This window comes from Arachis ipaensis, chromosome B7, assembly GCF_059453495.1.
Source record: "Arachis ipaensis isolate K30076 ecotype BB chromosome B7, ASM5945349v1, whole genome shotgun sequence".
NCBI lineage: Eukaryota > Viridiplantae > Streptophyta > Magnoliopsida > Fabales > Fabaceae > Arachis > Arachis ipaensis.
In genome coordinates, this window is record NC_142442.1 from 11995195 (window position 1) to 12019639 (window position 24445).

The window sequence follows — 24445 nt, forward strand, 5'->3', positions numbered from 1 at the left end:
ATGGAGTCTTATGAATTGAACTGAATTGCCTTGAATGAATGTGATTGCTTACTTGAATGTGACTATTTCTGAATATTGAGTTGGTATTGAGATAGTGAGTGGAAGATTAATTTGAAAATCTGGTTTGAATGTTTATCAAGTATAATTTGAGAATTGGAAAATGATTTGATGTTAGTCTTTCTGTTAATAATCTCTTTCAAAAATATGTTTATGACTCGTTAATCACTAATATATCTTTCGTTTAATTTTTGTAAATAAAAAAATTTAAAAATTACGAATATTTCTTAGTTTTACACCGTAAATTTAGTCAATAATATATTTGAAAAAAGTAACTAAAAATAAAAAAACTAACAATTAACTATAAAAGACAACGAAATTCTTAACAAAAAAAATTGTCAATTCTAATTAGTTCTTGACGGATAAATCAATAATTTAATATATTAAGTAGACTTATTCTATTAATACAAAAAAAATATTTATAAAAAAGTTAACTAATCTCACAAATATAAAGTTTAAAGACAAAAAAAATATTTTTTATTAAAAATTTTATTGCTTTTCAAGATAATTGTGAACGCAGTTTAAGTTTTTTTTTTTTTTTTTCTCAGAAAGAAACAACGAAAAGAAGTAACAACATTAAAGAAAGAAAGGAAAGAGGTTTGACCAAGTCAAAATGAGAAGGGGAACAGCTCGAAATCAAATCACACAACTTTCAAAATGACAACTCTTTTGGGGGAGGGTTGCTTCTTTGAGAAAAAATGAGCGGGAGATGCACTGGACTGGGTATTAACCGAGACGAAATGGGTCCCCCACCACCTCAAACACACACTGCCTCTCTCCTCTGTTCATATCACAGAAAAGACCGACCCCATCATGCCTATTCATTTCATTTGCATCCCTTGTGCCTAACTCCGCAAGCAACTCTCTTTCAAGTTTCAACTGAATCAAATCTCTCTTGATTAATCCATTCTACTTTACATCATAATCGTAACCCTGTTTAATCAGTAATCACTCTTTTATTTTAAGCTGCCCCCGCTACTGGGGTTATGAGATGGTATTGACATTTGACAATTGACAGCGATGTAACAACGACAAATTTCATGTGAGAAAATGAAATATAAAGCCAAATATCCAGTGAGAAACAGTAAAAAGCACAAACTCAGCCTTCTTTTACTACACACTATAGTATAAATTATTATTATTACATATACTACTCTGTAATAACGAGCAAGAGTTATGGGCAATTTTTTTCAAACACTTTCTAACAAACCCCACTAACACACTTCCATCCATCAACATATTACAAGATGGTAAGAAAATGGGCCTCCCTTAACTTATTACAACTAATAAATATTAATAATTAATAATCAAAGATCTTTGAAAGACCCCGAATAGCTGCATCTTCCCCCCAAAAACCGGATGATCTTATTTCACCTAAACACATTCTTGAATCACATCTTTATATTAATAAAAAACTCAAAAAAACCCCTAAAATACCAACTGCCCTATGACAACCCTACTAATATTAAAACTTTACTAATTCTCATCTTCAGTATTGCACTATTGCTGCTTCCCCCCATTGGAGAAACTGAATCTTTAATCTTCATTCAAATTACGAAGAGACGTCAATACGTCCATTCCTGGGGCAGAGCAGCTTCATAAGTAGCTGTCTCTTCTCGCCGTAAAGCTGCAGCAAGTCTCTGCTGCTGTATCAGAAGAGCATTTCTCCTTGCCAGCAACGCATCTACAAAAAATTAATTAAAATAATAAATAAAGTTACTACTTACTCCTAGGTAATTAACTCAACTTGAATTTAAATACTCACCATAGTCTGAAAAAGCTCTTGTGAATCGTTGCTGTTGGGTGGAAGTAGTAGTAGCAGCGTTAACATTGAGGTCATTGTTGTTAAAGTTCAGAGCATGCATAACCTTTGCTGGGACCACGACAGGTGCACAGCCTATAAACAAAGAAAACACTTCAAGTTTAGTATAATAAAACCGACAAATGTAACAATAATACAGAAATTAACAAGGTTTTTTTCTTACTTGTTTTCTTGCGTGTCTCAGGAGGAGGGGCACCGTATTGGCGTGGCAAGAAAACACCTGTACCAGCACAACCCCTTTTAATACCACCAGCACCAGATCCGGATTGAAAAACGGGTCTTGATCCGGATCCAGCACGCGCCATGTGCTGCTGGTTCTGGTGGTTCTTAACTTGGTGCAGATTGTGCCATGCAGAAGATTGAGGCAAAACGCGCACGCATTTCACGCCTCCACGTAACTGCTGACTCGACCAGCTAATCGGTTTGTTATTATTCCCTTGCCTTCCCAACACAGAACTACACTGCTGCTTGAACAAGTGCTCCTGCATAACCGTCTGGTACGGAACCTGGATAAGTTAACAAAATCGGTTAGATATGTTACGGTTGTAACTAACTTTGATTTTTAGTTGTAACAAACTCTTTAGACGGTTACCTGAGGCGCGTGGTTGTAAATCTGAGAAAGATTTGGATTCCCGAAGGAGGCAGTTGAGTGAGGGAGGCCGCCGAGGACTCCTCGGGTTTGGAAATCGAGCTTCGACGCTGCGGCTGTAGCGGTGGAGCTGCCGGCGTGCATCTTCAGCCTCGCGACTTGACCTGCGGCGGCGGATATGACCTCCCAGGCGTCGTTCGCGGCGGAAAACGGCGACGAAACTCGGGAACATCCGCCTTCAGGGCTTCCGTCGCCGGACCCCGCACTTCGACCGGACCAGCTCCCGATTCCGCTCAGTATCGACTGGGGTGACCCGGCTAGGACCCGAGTCGTCTTCTCTCTCTGCCAAAAAGGAAAGTAAACAAAAAAAGTGACAGAGTTAGCTTCGTTGCAAAGGAAACAAAAGGAAACAATCAAAGAAAACGACAGCGTTTTGAGGCTTCGAAGAAACCCTTTCTTTTTCTTACCTCAGCTTTGTCACTGTTGCTGATGGGGACACTACTGAGTTGCTGGTTCCGAGTTTCGTGAACAGTTGCTTGACTGAGCCGGCGAGTCAACCCGGCAAAGAAGTCCTCCTCGTCGCTGCTCTCGGTCTCAGTGGAACCGGCGACGGACTCCACAGGCGGTGAGCTGAGTGGCTCCAACCCGAACGAGTCGAACTCATAGGGGAACTCGGAAGGGAAGCCGAACTCGGTGAGAGCCAAGTCAGGAGTAGTGGTGTTGTGGTGAAGCCATAGGTCAGCCTCTTCTGAAGCCTTAGCCATGGTTTTTGGTGAGTTAAGTGTGTAAAGAAAGATAGAAGAGAGAGTGTAGGAGAGAAGGGAGTGTAGAACCGTTGTGGAGAATGAGGAAGTTGAAGTTGCTGGTTGAGGAAGATTTAATAATGACCCAGCTGTGTGTGCTGTACTGCTGTGTTTTGCAGGCCAAGGTGGGACCCAGTAGAGAGAGCACAGAGAAAAAGATAGAACCCTAAAAAGAAAAGAAAAGAAAAAAATGAGAGAGAGAGAAAGATGTGTGTGTATGTGGGGTTTGTGAGTTGGAGTATAGAATGTTGAAGACAAGTTGCTTTTATTAAGGTTTCAGGGTCCCTTTGAGACAGTTCAAAATTATTTTTTTTTTTTAAATCTTTTAATAAATATTTTAAGATATTCCTCACAAAGTCACAAGTGTTACAAATAGAAATAAAAATATAAATTAATTGTAAATTTTCTATACATTGAAAAAATCCAAACTTAAAAAATGGAGAATTCTTTTTAAAGAAAATATTTTTCGAAAAATGCTTATTAAGTGAATATTAAGATCTCATGGATACACATATTTTCTTCTCCAATTCATGGTAACAGTAGAATGTAGAATTTTATTCATAGGTATATAAAATTATATTTGAAATTTATTTATAAAGATTTTTTCATACCAATTTTTACCTTCAACTAAAATAGTATAAAATAAAAGCTTTGCTATAATGAATATGATATTGGTTAACAAAATAAATTTCTTATTCATTAAGTAGAAGCTTCTAAGACATTGAAAATATAAAATAAAAAAAGTATTATATAAATAATTGATTTTGATAATTTTATATAGAATTTTTAGAAAAAAAATGACAAAAAAGGAATTAGTAAGAAAAATAAAAAATATGTAATAAAATTATTAAAAAAATTATCAAATTTATTATTTTTATTATTATTTTTAATTATTAATTTATTTTTTTTAATTTAATAATTTAATAATATATATTTTTTTAAATATTAATAATAAAACATAATAAATTTTAATGGATCTCTAATATTTTTTTTTTCATAATTTGCTAACAACTGAAAATATTGGGCCAGTGGTTTGGGACATTTGTCCTGGTATGCGATCCGCCCTCCACTTGTCTACTGAGATCCATACTTCTATGTTAATTAGTCCCTCTAACTAGTAACTACGATATTCTTTTAATAAGTATAAAAACTAAAATACTTATGCTAATCAAATAAAAAAAACATACTTATTTTATAAAGAAAGAACAAAGAAGTAATAATTTTTTTTTTATGCAAAAGACGTAATAATTACGGTGACGAGTCTAATATTTTACGAGATTTCTTTTCAAATATGATAACATAACAGAATCTATTAAATTAATTAAGCGATAGCTTAACTATTAAGATGACTCATAATTATTTTTATATAAAATAAATAATAAAAAATTATTAGATAATTTAATTAAATTTATTAAATTATTTAATAATTTTTAAATATTAATTTTACATAAAAACAACTCTAAGTAAATTTTCACCAAATATTAAATATGTAAATGGTGTTACTCGCATATATGCGGATATGATTGGCAATTTGGCATTTATGGGATGGGTTTTTAACTTCTTTTATGGGGTTTTTATATATTTATTAAAATAAAAATTTAAATTTTTTTAATAATAATATCAATATATACTTAAAAAAATAAAATAAAATAAACTAACAACTCAATATTCTAAAGATTCAACGGCCGATAAAAAAATTTATGAAATATATTATCGATAAAATAGTCTTTGAATGATTTGAATATATGATAAAAAACTAATAAACAGTTAACATTATATTTATTATATTTAAAATTTTTGTGATAATAAATAAATATTTAAAAGATGTACAAAAAAATTTAAAATAAAATTTAATCTCTAGATTTTTTTTATTTTTTAAAAAATATGATCATTCACAATAAAATTTGTTTTTTAAAAAAATTATTAACAAAAAATTATCAAATTTTGAGATTAAAAATATTTTTTTAATAATATTTACAAAAATTTGTATCAAAATTTAATATCTAAAATATTTTTTAAAATATATATTTAATATTTAATATTTATTATTAGTATCTTTTCTTTTGTGATCCGTTTTATCAGCCATACGAAATTTTTGATATCATTTTAATAGTTTGTGCTTTAAAATAAAATATTGATAAAATAGTAATATATAATACTTTAATCATCTTTTATTATTTTAATTTAATAGTGATTAAAATATTATTTTATTAACTTTTTTTATTTTAGAAAAACTTGATTTATATTCTTGTTAATTTATATTTATTCAATATGATATAATATAATTTCTTACATCTTCAGCTTGCAAGGTTTCTTCTCTACTTTTCACAAATCAAATTTCAAGTCTTGGATTTGTGCACCGGGGAGGGAATTAGTATGCAGTATATTTCACTGTTCAGTCACCTAATTCCACCCTCTGCCATTATTTTTTTTGTCCCTACTTGCGATTTGAGTTAAATTCTTGGGGTTTGGCTCGATTCACTTTGAAATTTAAATTTGTTAGTAGGAGTTGTTAAAATAGCCTCTGACTCTTGTTTTAAATTACTCCTAGCATTGTTGTTGTTATTATTATGATTTGAGGTAGCGATTAGATCTGCACCCGATGCTGATTGGTGGGGTCGTTCCGGGTAATTTCCAATTTCCGGCAATTACATACACAAATAATTTTTGTCAAAATAAGAGCACAAAATTAATATTTATATTAAAAATAATAATAGTAATACTCAAATTGAATCCATATGCCATTCTTTTGTCTTATGGGAAAATGATGCCGTTTTTTATTTTTATTATTGAGATTTCGGTGATATTTTTTAAATAATGTAAAGAGTTAGTGTTTTTTTTTTGTGGACATCACAAATCTAACGATTAGATTTGTAAATTTTTTTTATGCCATCAAATTTTTAATTTTTAATTTTTTTTAAATATAAATCTAAGGGTTAGATTTGTATTTTAGTGTTGAAAAAAAAATTTAAATATATAAATCAAACTCTCCAATTAGTTTGAAAATGAAAAAAAAAATTCATTTCATCACAAATTGAAACTTTCGATTTGTCCACTATGAAATAAAATAAAAAATTTTAAATTTATAGAAAGAAAAACACATTAATTAACCACAATATTGAATAAAACATTATTTTTTTCTATTTCTAAAAAAATTAGCCAAATGATACATTTTTACATGGGTATATTGATGTGATTCAAATTTTGAGTTTTTCTTTAGTATTTTTTAAATTTAAAATAAAATAATCATATTTTTATGAATGATAGACTTTTTTTTTTTCTTCAAACTTTGTTGTAAGTTCCATTCTAACATAAACTATTTTTTATATTGGCTTGATTTTACACTATGTTTGGTTTTAGGAAAAATAAGAAGAAAGAAAAGTGGTGAAAGGAAAATAAGTAAAAAATTTTATTTTTCTTTGTTTGGATACCAAAGAAAATAGGAAGAAAAGAAAATTTTGGTGTGAGTCCCACACAAAATTTTTTTTCATCTATTAGAAGCATGAAAACAAAAAGAAAAATGTTACTTTTGATGTATTTACAATATTATTCCTAATTTTATTATTAATAATAATTATTAATATAAATTTAGTTTTAGTAGTTTTAATACATTATTATAATAAAGATTTACATTTAAACATTATATATGTATTAGATAAATAATTTATAAAATTATAATATTTTATAATATTCATAAAATGCAATAAAATATAAATAAATAAAAACATTTATACTTTATTTTATTATAAGGGCATTAATGTAATTTTATACCATTATGATTTTTTTTCTTCTCACTTTTCTTCTTATCCAAACAAAAGAAATTTTTCTTTCTATTTTCTTTCCATTCATTTTCTCTTCATCAAAACAACACATAAATAACTCTACTTTTTCTTCTATTTTCTTTCCTTCTATTTTCCTTCCTCTTATTTTCTTTCCTTCTATTTTCTTTCCCATTTTCCTAGCTGGTGATGAACACATTGATAGTGGACCATGATTTTTTTGCAGAAAATGAACAACAACACTGACATCACATAAATTGCGAAAAACTGCAAATGCAACACACGTCGTTGGGGTCAAGAATAAAAAATGAATAGAATCACATCATATTTTCAAGTCTTTTCCAGATTTAGAAGAGGCCAACCTTTCACACTAATCAGTGTATTTTTCTAGAACTTTCAATAGCAAAAGATCATTTCGTATATGATTTTGTTGTCATGAGTGTTTAGGAGTTAGTCATGCTCTATTATCCATATGAATTATTTAAAAGAAGGAAGTATTATATATCTTCTAGATTTTTAATATATTAAATGCTTATATTTTTATGGATACTTTCTTTTTTGGAGGGTGCATTAACATGTAAAAATAATCGATTAAAATTCAGAAGTTTGTATTCTTGCATAGAAATAAAAATTACATGACAATTCTCATTTTTTATGTGTTTTAATTTGATTATCGAATTACAAAAAAATAATAGCTTTTTAATGATTTCTTTACAACGATTGACTTTATTTAGAATAGAATTATGTTTTTGACATTCCTTTGTCTTCTACTCATTGTTTATTTAATAGTAGAGATTTAGATGATAAAACAATTAAACAAATCACAAATTATACAAATTTTGCAAATAAATTACATAGTTCAAAGGTCTTACTTGAGGATATGCCTTAAAGCTGGTGAGGAACGTAAAGGAGAATGTGACAGAAGAGTACATACACTCAATAACGAATTTGATGGTGTTAAAAGGGCAATTTCATTTCACGATACTGAGGTCATACTTGGTGTTGTTGATGCTTCTCGTAGTTAATAGTTTAATTTTTTATTTTATAAAAAAAAAAAAAGAAAAACTTTCTCGCACTAAATGAGATGCATTATTTCAAAACTTTTTAAAATGTTTTCTTGCTTTTTGTGAGATGCACAAGAATTTTCTTAAATTTATTAAACCTTCTCAGGCAATATGAAAAATAGAGGACCCATCATACCTAAGAATAACACCGTACCATCCAATTCCATTTTAGAGCACATCTTCAACAATATTTTTATAACAAAATTTTTTAGCCTCATTCAAATATGGGTATCTTAAAGTTGATGAGTAAATAATTAAATATGAATATAACAATTACATTTTTTCCACCGTTAATTTTAATTGACGTTTCGCTTGTTTAATCTACATTATTAATGTACTAATATTGAACTATAAAAATAGTACTACGAATTATATATTTTAATTGAATATATAAAATAATCCTATATTTGAGCTGGATTGATTTTCGAAAAACTAGAATTAAGATGTAATACAAATATAAATTTTCTAATAAGATTTTAGCCGATTATACCCAATTACTTGTTAGATCTTATAATTTATTAGATTAGATCAATTCTATTTTGGTTGAATAATCGAGTTACTTAAACCTATTTATCCTCTAAAATTTCTCATTAGCAAGTGAGTAACATTCCTCCAAGAATACATGCACTTTTGGAAAAACAAAAATTTTGGTAATTTTGATATGGCAATAAAGTTGGATATGAATAAAGGCTATAATAGAGTCAAATGGAGTTATTTATGAAGTTATAATTCGGAAGAAGATGGATCAGTTAGATTCAAGAGTGTGTCACGATCATATCATATTTTGTTAATGGAAGGTCAACTAATAAGTTTTTTTTAACCTAACAGGGGCTCTGATAAGAAAATTCTCTCTCCGTACCTTTTCTTCATTTGTGCAGAAGGATTATCTTCTCAGTTCCGTTAAAGAAAATAGAATAATATAGTACATGGTCTGAAAATAAATATCAGATGCCCTCAATCATCTATCTCTTATTTGCAAATGATTTTGTTCAACAAGACTAATTTAAGAATCTGCCAGAATTTTTTGATATTCTACAAACCTACAATGTTATTAGCGGATAACAGATAAATTTAAATAAATCTTTTATTTTCTTTAGTAGGAACACCTTCGCTCTTCAGGATCAATTATCAGAAACGTTAGTTATTCCTCATGTTGGGACATAAGACAAATAATACTTTGGGATGCCAATAGTTATAAATAGAATAAAATGAAAAATATTCAACACTTGAAGCAATCTCTTCTATCAACTAGTAGACTTGAGGTCTTAATCAAGGTAGTAGCTTTATCTATTTCCATGTAAATTATTAATTGTTTAAAGTTACCAGACACGTTAATATAAGAGCTACATAGTCTCATGCTGCAGTTTGGTGGGGCAGCGTGATAATGAGAATAAAATGCACTGAATTGGAAAGGACATAATAAGTAGATCAAAGAAGTTAGGAAGATTTGAATTTAAAGATTTCAATGTGTTCAATCCTGCTATGTTAGCTAAGCACTCATTGTTATATAAGGTATATAAGAGTAGGTACTTCAAATACTCATCTTTCTTAAAAGTAGAAGTCAGTTCAAACCTAGATTGGACACGAAAAAATTTATTAGAGAAAAAAAATATTGAAAAAAAAAAAAAGAGTAAATTGGCAGATTAAAAATAGAGGAAAACTTAGTATCAGAGAGGATAGATAGTTAAGAGATTATCCACCTTTCATCCTTCCCACAGACAAATACCAAGACCCAGGATTCATGGGTTAGAAAATTATTTAATACAGATGAAACTTAAAATCACAACTTGATAAAAAAATTTATTTTAGATTAAGTGAAGTTAGAATTATTTGAGAACCCCTTTAAGACAAAGAAAAGATTAGTCAATTTGGTACAAGAAAAAGAATGGGTTATATTCATTCTCATCAGGATATAATCTAGCATTCTATTTCTACCATGTTTATAAACAAATTTAGACACTAAATTCAAGGAGAAGAACCTATAGTTGTCAATTTGGGATATTAAGTGTCAACCAAAAATTAAATTTTTTTTATCTAAAACCTAAGTCACAATCGCTTACCCAATATAAAAAAGCTTCACTCAAGATTATCCCAAGTCTCAAATTGTTGTTCACACTGTACACAATATTCAAAATATCTTATCACTGCCTTTTCTCGTGTTCGACTTCTTTGACTGTTCAGGCAAAGTTCAGCCAACACTTCGTCTCATCGTCCCTACAAGACCAAGCCTCATGGAAGTAGTTAAAAGCAAGTTTTCAAAAGATTAACTCAAGCTCAATAGTTCATATAGTGCTAATCTCTTCTCTCAGTTCACGAACACTCTCTAGAAACTCTAACTAGTTCGAAATCAATTTGTCTTCAAAGAGAAGAGGATGATAGCTGAGAAAATTCAATCTCAAATTAGGAGCCTTTCTAAAAAGTTCACCTAACTGTACTCGCCTTCTCCTTGAGAGCTTCAATCATGCATAAGAAAACAAGCGGTTATGGTTTATTTCCTTCTTCTTTTTAAAATTTAACTTAATTTCTATCTTTGGCTATAATGCTTATGAACCTCTCAATTTGTGCACTATGAAAATCTGACCCTCTGATTTTTTAAATTTGAGAGTTCGGATTTGTTATTTAAAATAAAATAAAAAATTTTAAATTGATATAAAAAAAACATATCAATTAACCATGATACTGACACATCATTTTTTATTGATGCGATTCAAATTTTGAGTTTTTTTTAGTATTTTTTAAATCTATAATAAAATAATAATATTCTCGTGAACGATGAACTTTTTCTTTTTATTTTTTCCAAACTTTGTTGTAAGCTCCATTCTAACATAAACTATTTTTTATATTGGCTTTATTTTAGTGATGTGTATCAGAGTGGCTCTAGCTGGTGATGAACATATTGGTAGTGGACCAAGATAAAAATAAAAAACGAACAATAACGCTGACATCACATAAAGTGCGGGAAGCTGCGAATGCAACACACATCGTTGGGGTCAAGAATGAAAAATGAATAGAATTACATCACACCTTTAAGTCTTTTTTAGATCTAGAAGAGGCCAACCTTTCTCATCAAATATGTAGAGTTTTCAATAGTTTCTTCAGTGTATTTTCTGGAACTTTCAATAGCAAAAAATCCATTCGTATATAATTTTGTTGTCATGAGTGTTTAGGAGTTAGTCATGCTCTAATATCCATATATTAAATGCTTGTATTTTTATGGATACTTTTTCTCTTGGAGAGTGCATTAACATGTGAAAATAATCCATTAAAATTCAGAAGTTTTGATTCTTGTATAGAAATAAAAATCACATGACGATTCTCATTTTTTATGTGCTTTAATTTGATTATCGAGTTAGAAAGGAATAATAGCTTTTTAATGAACCATTGACTTTATTTAGGATAGGATTATGTTTTTGACATTCCTTTATCTTTTACTCTTTGTTTGTTTAGTAGCGGAGATTTAGATGATAAAATAATCAAACAAATCACAAATTACACAAATTATGCACATAAATTAAATGGTTCAAAGGTCTTACTTGAGAATATGCCCTAAAGCTGGTGAGAAATGTAAAGGAGAATGTGACAGAAGAGTACATGCACTCAGTAGCAGATTTGATGGTGTTAAAAGGGCAATCCCATTTCACGGTGGTGAGATCGTACTTGGTGTCGTTGACGCTTCTCGCAATTAATGGTTTAATATTTTATTTTATAAAAAAGGAAAACCTTTCTTGCACTAAGTGAGATGCATTATTTCAAAAAAATTTAAAATACTTTCTTGCATTCTATGAGATGCACAAGATTTTTTTTTTTTAATTTATTAAACCTTCTCAGACAATGTGAGAAGCAGAGGACCAATCACACCTAAGAATAATACCATCTAATTCCATCTTAGAGCACATCTTCAATAATATTTTTATATCAAAATTTTTCAGCCTTATTCAAATTTGGATATCTTAAAGTTGACGAGTAAATAATTAAATATAAATATAATAATTATATTTTTTTCACCGTTAATTTTAATTGACGTTTCGCTTGTTTAATCTACATGATTAGTGTACTAATATTGAACTATAGTTTGTTCAAAACTGAAACATAACACTATGAATTAATTTTTTAATTGAATATATAAAATAATCCTATATTTGAGCCGGATTGATTTTCGAAAAACTGAAATTAATATGTAATACAAATATAAATTTTCCAATAAGATTTTATCCGATTATACCTAATTACTTGTTAGATATTATAATCTATTAAATTGGATCAGTTCTATTTTGGTTGGATAATCGATTTACTTAAACCTACTTATCCTCTAAAATTTCTCATTAACAAATGAGTAACATTTATCCAAGAATACATGCACTTTTGGAAAAACAAAAATTTTGGTGATTTTGATATGACAATAAAGTTGGATATGAATAAAGGCTATAATAGAGTCGAGTGGGGTTATTTATGAAGTTAGAATTCGGAAAAGAATCCCACTAGGGAGCTAATGGAGTATTTGTACAATGTGTACAATAGGCTATTTATTTGGCCCAATATGAGTTAAAAAATGAATATCCAGGATAAAATACTACTAATTTCTCAAACACAATACATACATACTATCCAGAATAACCATCCGGGTACCAGGGATAATAAACATATGATATTCTACTGAATCGAACATCCCTATACCCTCATTGTACACATTGTTTAGATACTCAATTGGCTCTCTATACTTCCTCTTCGAAAAAAGATGGATCAGTTGGATTCAAGAGTGTGTCACAATAGTATCATATTTTGTTAATGGAAGGTCAACTAATAAATTTTTTTAAACCTAACAAGGGGATCTGATAAGGAAATTCTCTCTCTGTACATTTTCTTCATTTGTGTAGAAAGATTATCTTCTCTACTCCATTAAAGAAAATAGAATAATATAGTACATGGTCTGAAAATAAATATCAGATGCCCCAAATTATCTATCTGTTATTTGCAAATGATTTTGTTTTTGTTCAGCAAATCTAATCTAAGAATCTGCTAGAATCTTTTGACATCCTACAGACCTACAATGCTATTAGTGGACAATAGATAAATTTAAATAAATCTTTTATTTTCTTTAGTAGAAACACCCTCGCTTTTCAAAATCAATTATCAGAAACCTTAGTTATTCTTCATGTTGGGACATAACAAATACTTTGGGATGCCAATAGTTATAAATAGAATAAAGCCAAAACTATTCAACACTTGAAACAATCTCTTCTATCAACTAGTAGACTTGAGGTGATAATCAAGGTAGTAGATTTATCTATTCATATGTAAATTCTTCATTGTTTGAAGTTACCGGACACTTTGATATAAGAGCTACATAGTCTCATGCTGCAGTTTGGTGGGGGCAGCGTGATAATGAGAATAAAATGAACTGAATTGGATAGGAATACATAATGAGTAGATCAAAAAAGTTAGAAAGTTTTGAATTTAAAGATTTTAATGTGTTCAACCTTGTTATGTTAGCTAAGCATTCATTGTTATATAAGGTCTATAAGAGTATGTACTTCAAATACTCATCATTCTTAAAAGCAGAAGTCAGTTCAAACCTAAATTGGACACCAAAAAAATTTACTAGAGAAAAAAATATTGAAAAAAAGAGTAAATTGGCAGATTAAAAATAGAGGAAGACTTAGTATCAGAGAGGATAGATAGTTTAGAGATTATCCACCTTTCATCCTTTCCACAGACAAATACCAAGACCTAGGATTCATGGGTTAGAAAATTATTTAATACAGATGGAACTTAAAATCATAACTTGATAAAAAAAATTATTTCAGATTAAATGAAGTTAGAATTATTTGCAGAACCCCTTGAGACAAAGAAAAGATCAGTCAATTTGGTACAAGAAAAAGAATGGGTTATACTCATTCTCATCATGATATAATCTAGCATTCTATTTCTACCATGTTCATAAACAAATTCAGATACCAAATTCAAGGAGAAGAGCCTGATTGTCAATTTGGGATATTAAGTGTCAACCAAAAATTAATTTTTTTATCTAAAACCTAAGTCACAATCGTTTACCTAATATAAAAAAGTTTCACTCAAGATTGTCCCAAGTATCAAATTATTGTCCACACTGTACATAATGTTCAAAATATCCTATCACTGCCTTTTTTCGTGTTCGACTTCTATGACTGTTTAGGCAAAATTCATCCAACACCTTGTCTCACCGTCCCTACAAGATCAAGCCTCATGGAAGTAGTTAAAAGCAAGTTTTCAGAAGATTAATTCAAACTCACACGGTGCTCTTCTCTCAATTCGCAAACACTCTCTAGAAACTCTAACTAGCTCGAAATCAATTTGTCTTTGAAGGGAAGAGAATGATAGCCGAGAAAATTCAATCTCAAGTTGGGAGCCTTTCTTAAAAGTTCACCCAATTGTACTCGCCTTCTCCTTGAGAGCTTCAATCATGCATAAGGAAACAAGTTGTTATGGTTTCTTTCCTTATTCTTTTTAAAGTTTAACTTAATTTCTATTTTTGGCTATAATACCTAAGGACCTCTCAATTTGTTCACTACGGAAATCTGACCCTCTGATTTTTTAAATTTGAGGGTTCGAATTTGTTATTTAAAATAAAATAAAAAATTTTAAATCTATATAAGGAAAACACATCAATTAATCATGATACTGACACATCATTTTTTACTATTTCCAAAAAAAAAGCCAAATGATGCTTTTCTGCGGGCTATATTGATGCAATTCAAATTTCGAACTTTTTTTTAGTATTTTTTAAATCTATAATAAAATAATAATAATTTTATGAATGATGGACTTTTTCTTTTTATTTTTTTCAAATTTTGTTGTAAACTTCATTCTAACATAAACTATTTTTTATATTGACTTTATTTTAGTGATGTGTATCAGAGTAGCTATAGCTGATGATGAACACATTGGTAGTGGACCAAGATTTTTTGCAAAAAACAAACAATAACGTTGATATCACATAAACTGCGAGAAGCTGCGAATACAACACACGTCGTTTGGATCAAGAATGAAAAATGAATAGAATTACATCACACTTTTAAGTCTTTTTCAGATCTAGAAGAGACAAAATTTTCTCACAAAATATGCAGAGTTTTCAATAGTTTTTTTCAATGTTATGAAAATTGGACCGGATCGGCCGGTTCAACCTGGTTAACCAGAAACCGATCACCTAACCGGTCCGGTCCACCTCTAAAACCGTCCTGCAAAAAGCCGGTGAAAAAATCAGTTTAACCGGGTGAACCGGCCCGATTTTTATAGGTGCCGGTTTTTCCTGCTGCTAGTAAAACGGCGTCGTTTGTTAAAAAAAAAAGAAAAAAGATGAAGAACGCGTGACTTGCAGGCTGCCACTCCCAAAATTGAAAATCCAAAATCCCTAATCTCTATTCTCCAAAATATTCGAAGAAGTGAAGACTGAAGACTGAAGAGTGAAGAAACCTCCACTGCCACTCCCAACCATGAGCTCCACTCCCAATCTATTCTCCACTCTCCAAAATTGAAGCAGCTTCTGCATACAACGGATCTTAGGACGCCGTGAAGAACACCCGACGTTCGGCCACGTTCGTGCACCTGGGTTTCTGGGTTTCTCCGTTTCTGGCTTCTGGGTTTCTGGGTTTCTGGATTTCTCCGTTTCTGGCTTCTTGGTTTCTAGATTTGTGGCTTCTGTTCGTGCTGTGTTGTTTTCTGACTTTTCTTCGTTCTTCTCTTGAGGTAAGATCTGGGTTTCTGGCGTCTGTTCAGTGTAACTGTTTCAATTTTTTTTTTCTGGCTTCTGTTCTTCTATTTTTTTTATATGATTAATCAAATGTGGAATGAATTTGTTGTATACTTGTATGTTGGATTTGAGAATAAAATTGATGCATGTTGAAATTGAAAATTATGTTCTGCTCTGTTCTTCAATTTTTATTTTTTTTGAATCTTTTCAAGTCTGCTCTGTTTAGTTTTTTAATTTTGTCGATTCTGCTCTATTGAATGCATATAAAATTATAAATTGTATGAACTATGAACTATGAATTGATATATTGGTCTGGATTCTGGATTGCTGGCATTCTGAATTTAGATGGAACAGTGAATTGATAAATTATGAACTATGAACTATGAATTGATAAATTATGTATTGTTCATTTTGTGAAATTGTTAAATTTTGAATCTTATTAGTTTAAAATTATTGAATTTAACTTTTTAAAATTATGTATTCAATTTTTTATAATTTTGCTCTATATTTAATTAAACCAGTTCAACCACGGTTCAACTACGGTTGAACCATTAAACCATTAAACCAGTCACTTAACCGATTTGATGACCGGTCCGGTTCTCGCAACCTTGGTTTCTTTAGTGTATTTTCTGGAACTTTCAATAGCAAAAGATCCTTTCGTATATAATTTTGTTGTCATGAGTGTTTAGAAGTTAGTCATACTCTATTATCCATATGAATTACTTAAAAGAAGGAAGTATTATATATCTTCTAGATTCTTCATATATTAAATGCTTATATTTTTATGGATACTTTCTTTCTTGGAAGATGCATTAACATGTAAAAATAATCCATTAAAATTCAAAAGTTTTGATTCTTGCATAGAAATAAAAATCACATGACGATTCTCATTTTTTATTTGCTTTAATTTGATTATCGGGTTAGAAAGAAATAATAGCTTTTTAATGATTGCTTTACAACCATCAACTTTATTTAGGATAGGATTATGTTTTTGACATCCCTTTGTCTTCTACTCATTATTTGTTTAGTAACGAAGATTTAGATGATAAAATAATCAAACAAATCACAAATTATACAAATTCTGCAAATAAATTACATGGTTCAAAGATCTTATTTGAGAATATGCCCTAAAGATGGTGAGAAATGTAAAAGGGAATGAGACAGAAGAGTACATACACTCAGTAGCAGATTTGATGGTATTAAAGGGACAATCCCATTTCACGGTGGTGAGGTCGTACTTGGTGTCGTTGACGCTTCTTGCAATGGCTTAAAATTCTATTATATAAAAAAAGGAAAAACTTTCTCGTACTAAGTGAAATGCATTATTTCAAAATCTTTTAAAATGCTTTCTTGCATCCTTTGATATGTACAAGAATTTTTTATAATTTATTAAACCTTTTCAGATAATGTGAGAAGTAGAGGAGCCATCACACCTAAGAATAATACCATCCAATTTTATTTTAGAGCACATCTTCAATAATATTTTTATATCAAAATTTTTCAGCTTCATTCAAATTTAGGTATCTTAAAGTTGATGAGTAAATAATTAAATATGAATATAATAATTATATTTTTTCACCGTTAATTTTAATTGACGTTTTGCTTGTTTAATCTCCATAATTAGTGTACTAATATTAAACTATAGTTTGTTCAAAACCGAAACATAACACTATGAATTAATTTTTTAATTGAATATATAAAATAATCCTATATTTGAGTCGGATTAATTTTCAAAAAAACTAAAATTAATATGTAGCACAAATATAAATTTTTCAATAAGATTTTATCTGATTATACTCAATTACTTGTTAGATATTATAATCTATTAAATTGGATCAGTTCTATTTTGGTTGAATAATCGAGTTACTTAAACCTACTTATCCTCTAAAATTTCTCATTAACAAGTAACATTCATCCAAAAATACATGCACTTTTGGAAAAACAAAAATTTTGGTAATTTTGATATGGCAATAAAGTTGGATATGAATAAAGGCTATAATAGAGTCGAGTGGGGTTATTTATGAAGTTAGAATTCGGAAAAAGATGGATCAGTTGGATTCAAGAGTGTGTCACAATAGTATCATATTTTGTTAATGAAAGGTCAACTAATAAATTTTTTTAAACCTAACAGGGGGCTCTGATAAGGAAATTTTCTATCTGTACATTTTCTTCATTTGTGCAGAAGAATTATCTTCTCTGCTCCATTAAAGAAAATAGAATAACATAGTACATGGTCTGAAAATAAATATCAGATGCCCCTCAATCATCTATCTCTTATTTGCAAATGATTTTATTTTTGTTCAGCAAGACTAATCTAAGAATCTGTCAGAATCTTTTGATATCCTACAAACCTACAATGCTATCAGTGGACAACAGATAAATTTAAATAAATCTATTATTTTTTTTTAGCAGGAACACTCCCGCTCTTCAGGATCAATTATGAGAAACTTTAGTTATTCCTCATGTTGGGACATAAGACAAATATTTTGGGATGCCAATAGTTATAAATAGAATAAAGCAAAAAATATTCAACACTTAAGCAATCTCTTCTATCAACTAGTAGACTTGAGGTGTTAATCAATGTAGTAGATTTATCTATTCCTATGTAAATTATTCATTGTTTGAAGTTATCGGACACTTTGATATAAGAGCTACATAGTCTCAAGCTGTAGTTTGGTGGGGCAGCGTGATAATGAGAATAAAATACACTGAATTGGATAGGAGTACATAATGAGTAGATCAAAGATGTTAGAAAGATTTAAATTTAAAGATTTTATTGTGTTCAACCTTGTTATGTTAGCTAAGCACTCATTGTTATATAAGGTCTATAAGAATAGGTACTTCAAATACTCATCATTCTTAAAAGCAGAAGTCAGTTCAAACTTAGATTGGACACGAAAAAATTTATTAGAGAAAAAATATTGAAAAACAGAGTAAATTGACAAATTGAAAATAGAGGAAGACTTACTATCAGAGAGGATAGATAGTTTAGAGATTATCCACATTTCATCCTTCCCACAGACAAATACCAAGACCCAGGATTCATGGGTTAGAAAATTATTTAATACAGATGGAACTTAGAATCATAACTTAATAAAAAAAATTATTTCAGATTAAGTGAAGTTAGAATTGTTTGCAGAACCCCCTTGAGACAAAGAAAAGATCAGTCAATTTGGTACAAGAAAAGAATGGGTTATACTCATTCTCATCATGATATAATCTAGCATTCTATTTCTATCATGTTCATAAACAAATTTAGACACCAAATTCAAGCAGAAAAATCTATGGTTTTCAATTTGGGATATTAAGTGTCAACTAAAAATTAAATTTTTTTTATCTAAAACCTAAGTCACAATCACTTAGCTAATATAAAAAAGTTTCACTCAAAATTGTCCCAAGTCTCAAATTATCTTCCACACTGTACACAATGTTCAAAATATCCTATCGATCACTGCCTTTTCTCGTGTTTGACTTCTATGATTGTTTAGGCAAAATTCAGCCAACACCTCGTCTCATCGTTCCTACAAGACCAAGTCTCATGGAAGTAGTTAAAAGCAAATTTTCAGAAGATTAACTCAAGCTCACACAGTGCTAATCTCTTATCTCAATTCGCAAACACTCTCTAGAAACTCTAACTAGCTCGAAATCAATTTGTCTTTGAAGGAAAGAAGATGATAGCTAAGAAAATTCAATCTCAAATTGGGAGCCTTTCTAAAAAATTCACCCAATTGTACTCGCCTTCTCCTTGAGAGCTTCAATCATCCATAAGGAAACAAATTGTTATGGTTTTTTTCCTTATTCTTTTTAAAGTTTAACTTAATTTCTATCTTTAGCTATAATGCCTAAGGACCCCTCAATTTGTGCAATATGAAAATCTGACCCTATGATTTTTTAAATTTGAGGGTCCGAATTTTTTATTTAAAATAAAATAAAAAATTTTAAATCCATATAAGAAAAAACACATCAATTAACCATGATACTGACACATTATTTTTTTCTATTTCTTAAAAAATTTGCCAAATGATGCTTTTCTGCAGGGTATATTGATGCGATTCAAATTTCGAGCTTTTTTAAAGTATTTTTTAAATCTATAATAAAATAATAATATTTTTATGAATGATGTACTTTTTCTTTTTATTTTTTTCAAACTTTGTTGTAAGCTCCATTCTAACATAAAATATTTTTTATATTAGCTTTATTTTAGTGATGTGTATCAGAGTGGCTCTAGCTGGTGATGAATACATTGGTAGTGGACCAAGATTTTTCACAAAAAACGAACAATAACGCTGACATCACATAAAGTGCGGGAAGCTGCGAATGCAACACACATCGTTGGGGTCAAGAATGAAAAATGAATAGAATTACATCACACTTTTAAGTCTTTTTCAGATCTAGAAGAGGCCAACCTTTCTCATCAAATATGTAGAGTTTTCAATAGTTTCTTCAGTGTATTTTCTGGAACTTTCAATAGCAAAAGATCCTTTCGTATATATTTTTGTTGTCATGAGTGTTTAGGAGTTAGTCATGCTCTATTATCCATATGAATTACTTAAAAGAAGGAAGTATTACATATCTTCTAGATTTTTCATATATTAAATGCTTATATTTTTATGGATACTTTCTTTCTTGGAAGGTGCATTAACATGTGAAAATAATCCATTAAAATTCAGAAGTTTTGATTCTTGCATAGAAATAAAAATCACATGACGATTCTCATTTTTTATTTGCTTTAATTTGATTATCGGGTTAGAAAGGAATAATAGCTTTTTAATGATTACTTTACAACCATCGACTTTATTTCGGATAGAATTATGTTTTTGACATCCGTTTGTCTTCTACTCATTGTTTGTTTAGTAGCGAAAATTTAGACGATAAAATAATCAAACAAATCACAAATTATACAAATCCTGTAAATAAATTACATGGTTCGAAGGTCTTATTTGAGGATATGCCATAAAGCTGATGAGAAAATGCAAAGGGAAATGTGACAAAAGAGTACATACACTCAGTAACAGATTTGATGGTATTAAAGGGGCAATCCCATTCCACGGTGGTGAGGTCGTACTTGGTGTTGTTGACGCTTCTCGCAATGGTTTAATATTTTATTTTATAAAAAAAGGAAAAGCTTTCTCGCACTAAGTGAGATGCATTATTTCAAAAAATTTTAAAATGCTTTCTTGCATTCTGTGAGATTCACAAGAATTTTTTTAATTTATTAAACCTTCTTAGACAATGTGAGAAGTAGAGGACCCATCACACCTAAGAATAATACCATCCAATTCTATCTTAGAGCACATCTTCAATAATATTTTTATATCAAAATTTTTCAGCCTCATTCAAATTTGGGTATCTTAAAGTTGATGAGTAAATAATTAAATATGAATATAACAATTATATTTTTTCACTGTTAATTTTAATTGATATTTCGCTTGTTTAATCTACATGATTAGTGTACTAATATTGAACTATAATTTGTTCAAAATTGAAACATAGCACTATGAATTAATTTTTTAATTGAATATATAAAATAATTCTATATTTGAGCCGGATTGATTTTCAAAAAACTGAAATTAATATGTAATACAAATATAAAATTTTCAATAAGATTTTATCCAATTATACCAAATTACTTGTTAGATATTATAATCTATTAGATTGGATCAGTTCTATTTTGATTGAATAATCGAGTTACTTAAACCTACTTATCCTATAAAATTTCTCATTTACAAGTGAGTAACATGTATCCAAGAATACATGAACTTTTGGAAAAACAAAAACTTTGGTGATTTTGATATGGCAATAAAGTTGGATATGAATAAAGGCTATAATAGAGTCGAGTGGAGTTATTTATGAAGTTAGGATTCAAAAAAAGATGGATCACTTGGATTCAAGAGTGTGTCACAATAATATCATATTTTGTTAATGGAAGGTCAACTAATAAATTTTTTTAAACCTAACAGGGGGCTCTGATAAGGAAATTTCCTCTCTCCGTACCTTTTCTTCATTTGTGCAGAAGGATTATCTTCTCTGTTCCATTAAAGAAAATAGAATAACATAGTACATAGTTTGAAAATAAACATCAAATGTTCCTCAATCATCTATCTCTTATTTGTAAATGATTTTCTTTTTGTTCAGCAAGACTAATCTAAGAATTTGCCAGAATCTTTTGATATTCTACAAACCTACAATGCTATTAGCGAACAACAGATAAATTTAAATAAATCTTTTATTTTCTTTAGCAGGAACACCCCCGCTCTTTAGGATCAATTATCAGAAACCTTAGTTATTTCTCATGTTGGAACCTAAGACAAATACCTTAGGATGCCAATAGTTATAAATAGAATAAAGCAAAAAACATTCAACACTTGAAGCAATCTTTTCTATCAACTAGTAGACTTGTGGTGTTAATCAAGGTAGTAGCTTTATCTATACCTGTGTACATTATTAATTGTTTGAAGTTACTGGACACTTTGATATAAAAGCTACGTAGTCTCATGCTGCAGTTTGGTGCGCGTGATAATGAGAATAAAATGCACTGAATTGGATAGGACATAATGAGTAGATCAAAGAAGTTACGAAGATCTGAATTTAAAGATTTCAATGTGTTCAACTTTGCTATGTTAGCTAAGCACTCATTGTTATATAAGGTCTATAAGAGTAGGTACTTCAAATACTCATCTTTCTTAAAAGTAGAAGTCAGTTCAAACTTAGATTGGACACGAAAAAATTTATTAGAAAAAAAATATTGAAAAAAAAGAGTAAATTGGCAGATTAAAAATAGAGAAAGACTTAGTACCAGAGAGGATAGATAGTTTAGAGATTATCCACCTTTCATCCTTCCCACAGACAAATACCATGACCCAAGATTGATGGGTGAAAAAATTAATTAATACAGATGAAACTTAGAATCATAATTTGATAAAAAAAATTATTTCAGATTAAGTGAAGTTAGAATTATTTGCAGAATTCCCTTGAGACAAAGAAAAGATTAGTCAATTTGATACAAGAAAAAGAACAGGTTATACTCATTCTCATTAGGATATAATCTAGCATTCTATTTCTACCATGTTCATAAATAAATTTAGACACCAAATTCAGCCAAAAGAATCTATGGTTGTCAATTTGGGATATCAAGTGTCAACCAAAAATTAAAATTTTTTTTTATCTAAAACCTAAGTCCCAATCACTTACCTAATATGAAAAAGCTTCCCTAAAGATTGTCTCAAGCTCAAATTGTTGTCCACGTTCTACACAATGTTCAAAATATCCTATTACTACCTTTTCTCGTGTTCGACTTCTATGACTATTTAGACAAAGTTTAGCCAACACCTCGTCTCATCGTCCCTATAAGCCCATGCCTCATGGAAGTAGTTAAAAGAAAGTTTTTATAAGATTAACTCAAACTCACACAGTGCTCATCTCTTCTCTCAGTTTGCGAACACTCTCTAGAAACTTTAACTAGTTCGAAATCAATTTGTCTTCAAAGGAAAGAGGATGATAGTTGAGAAAATTTTGTCTCAAGTTGGAGACTTTTCTAAAAAATTCACTCAATTGTACTCGCCTTCTCCTTGAGAGCTTCAATCATGCATAAGAAAACAAGCTGTTATGGTTTCTTTCCTTCTTCTTTTTAAAGTTTAACTTAATTTCTATCTTTGGCTATAATGCCTAATTGAAATTTTCCACTCTTATTATTTGGCTCTATTGTGTTGTCCAATTGTGGACCTTATATTCATTTCTTTTGAAATAATATATCCACCTATCTTTGCTTTAAAAAAAAAGAGAGAAAAGCATTCATTTCGTCTCTGATCATTTAAAATTATTTTTAACTCCTTAACCTCTTTAAAAGTTGAAAGTATGCATTTCTTCGTTCATATGGAGTCCGTCAGACCCAACAAAAAAAATCTGACATGATTTTCGTTGTGCTGACCTGACTGTTACAGATACATACGTCAAGGAGTAATTTTTAAAACGGGATAAATTAGTCTCCCTTTTTAAAAAACATCGCCATTTTCAAATTCTCTTTCTTCCAATCATTCTCATCTTCCTCTTCTTCCATGAGCATGACCTCCACCGCTTTCTTCCTCCCAAATTACCCAATCTCAAGCACGTAAACCATTCCCAAAAACCCTTATTTCCAATCCTCGCAATCTAAAAATCCAATGACGATCCTAACCTCACTATTCGATTCAATCTCATCCAAAAAAATAACTAAAAAATGAAGCATAAATATTCAAATCAATATTTTTAATCAAAATTTAGAGCTCAAACATGATATTCAGCTAACATAAATAATTTTAACTCAATGTTTAGTAGTTTAGCTAAAATTTTAAAACTGGAAGGTTGTTCCACTGCCGGTAACACTAAAGAATGACGGGTTGGTGGCTGACGAGAGAAAATGACAACGATGACGGAAACGATCTGCTGGTAGGGAGGTGAGCAAGGCGAGACTAAGAGATGAGAGCACAAGAGAGATCCGGTGGATGACGAGCGCGGTGATAGACGACGAATTGTGATGTAACTGGTGCAAGGCTGTAAGGAGAGCAGGGAACTGCGATTCGTGGTGGTGATTCATGACTCGGGAGGCTGATTGAAGAAGAAGAAGAAA

At 30.0% G+C, this 24445-nt stretch overlaps 1 protein-coding gene across 1 annotated transcript; it reads right to left on the bottom strand.

Moving 5' to 3' along the window:
- Positions 1-1144: 1144 nt before the first annotated feature.
- LOC107609288 (uncharacterized) lies at positions 1145-3507 on the bottom strand. The gene is made up of 5 exons (XM_016311175.3): positions 2936-3507; positions 2472-2810; positions 2043-2385; positions 1823-1954; positions 1145-1741 (listed from the first exon to the last, which is right to left on the bottom strand). Exons 1-5 carry the CDS (start codon positions 3230-3232, stop codon positions 1623-1625), a joined length of 1230 nt encoding a protein of 409 aa, XP_016166661.1. The 5' UTR covers positions 3233-3507; the 3' UTR covers positions 1145-1622.
- Positions 3508-24445: the final 20938 nt, after the last annotated feature.

Bases quoted from the DNA above. Each gene is read 5' to 3' on its own strand.
- LOC107609288 (XM_016311175.3), bottom strand. From the start codon at position 3,232: ATGGCTAAGGCTTCAGAAGAGGCTGACCTATGGCTTCACCACAACACC. The intron at 2,386-2,471 runs GTAACCGTCTAA...TAACTTATCCAG, and splicing joins TTTACAACCACGCGCCTCAG to GTTCCGTACCAGACGGTTAT. The intron at 1,742-1,822 runs GTGAGTATTTAA...AATTTTTTGTAG, and splicing joins AAGAGCTTTTTCAGACTATG to ATGCGTTGCTGGCAAGGAGA.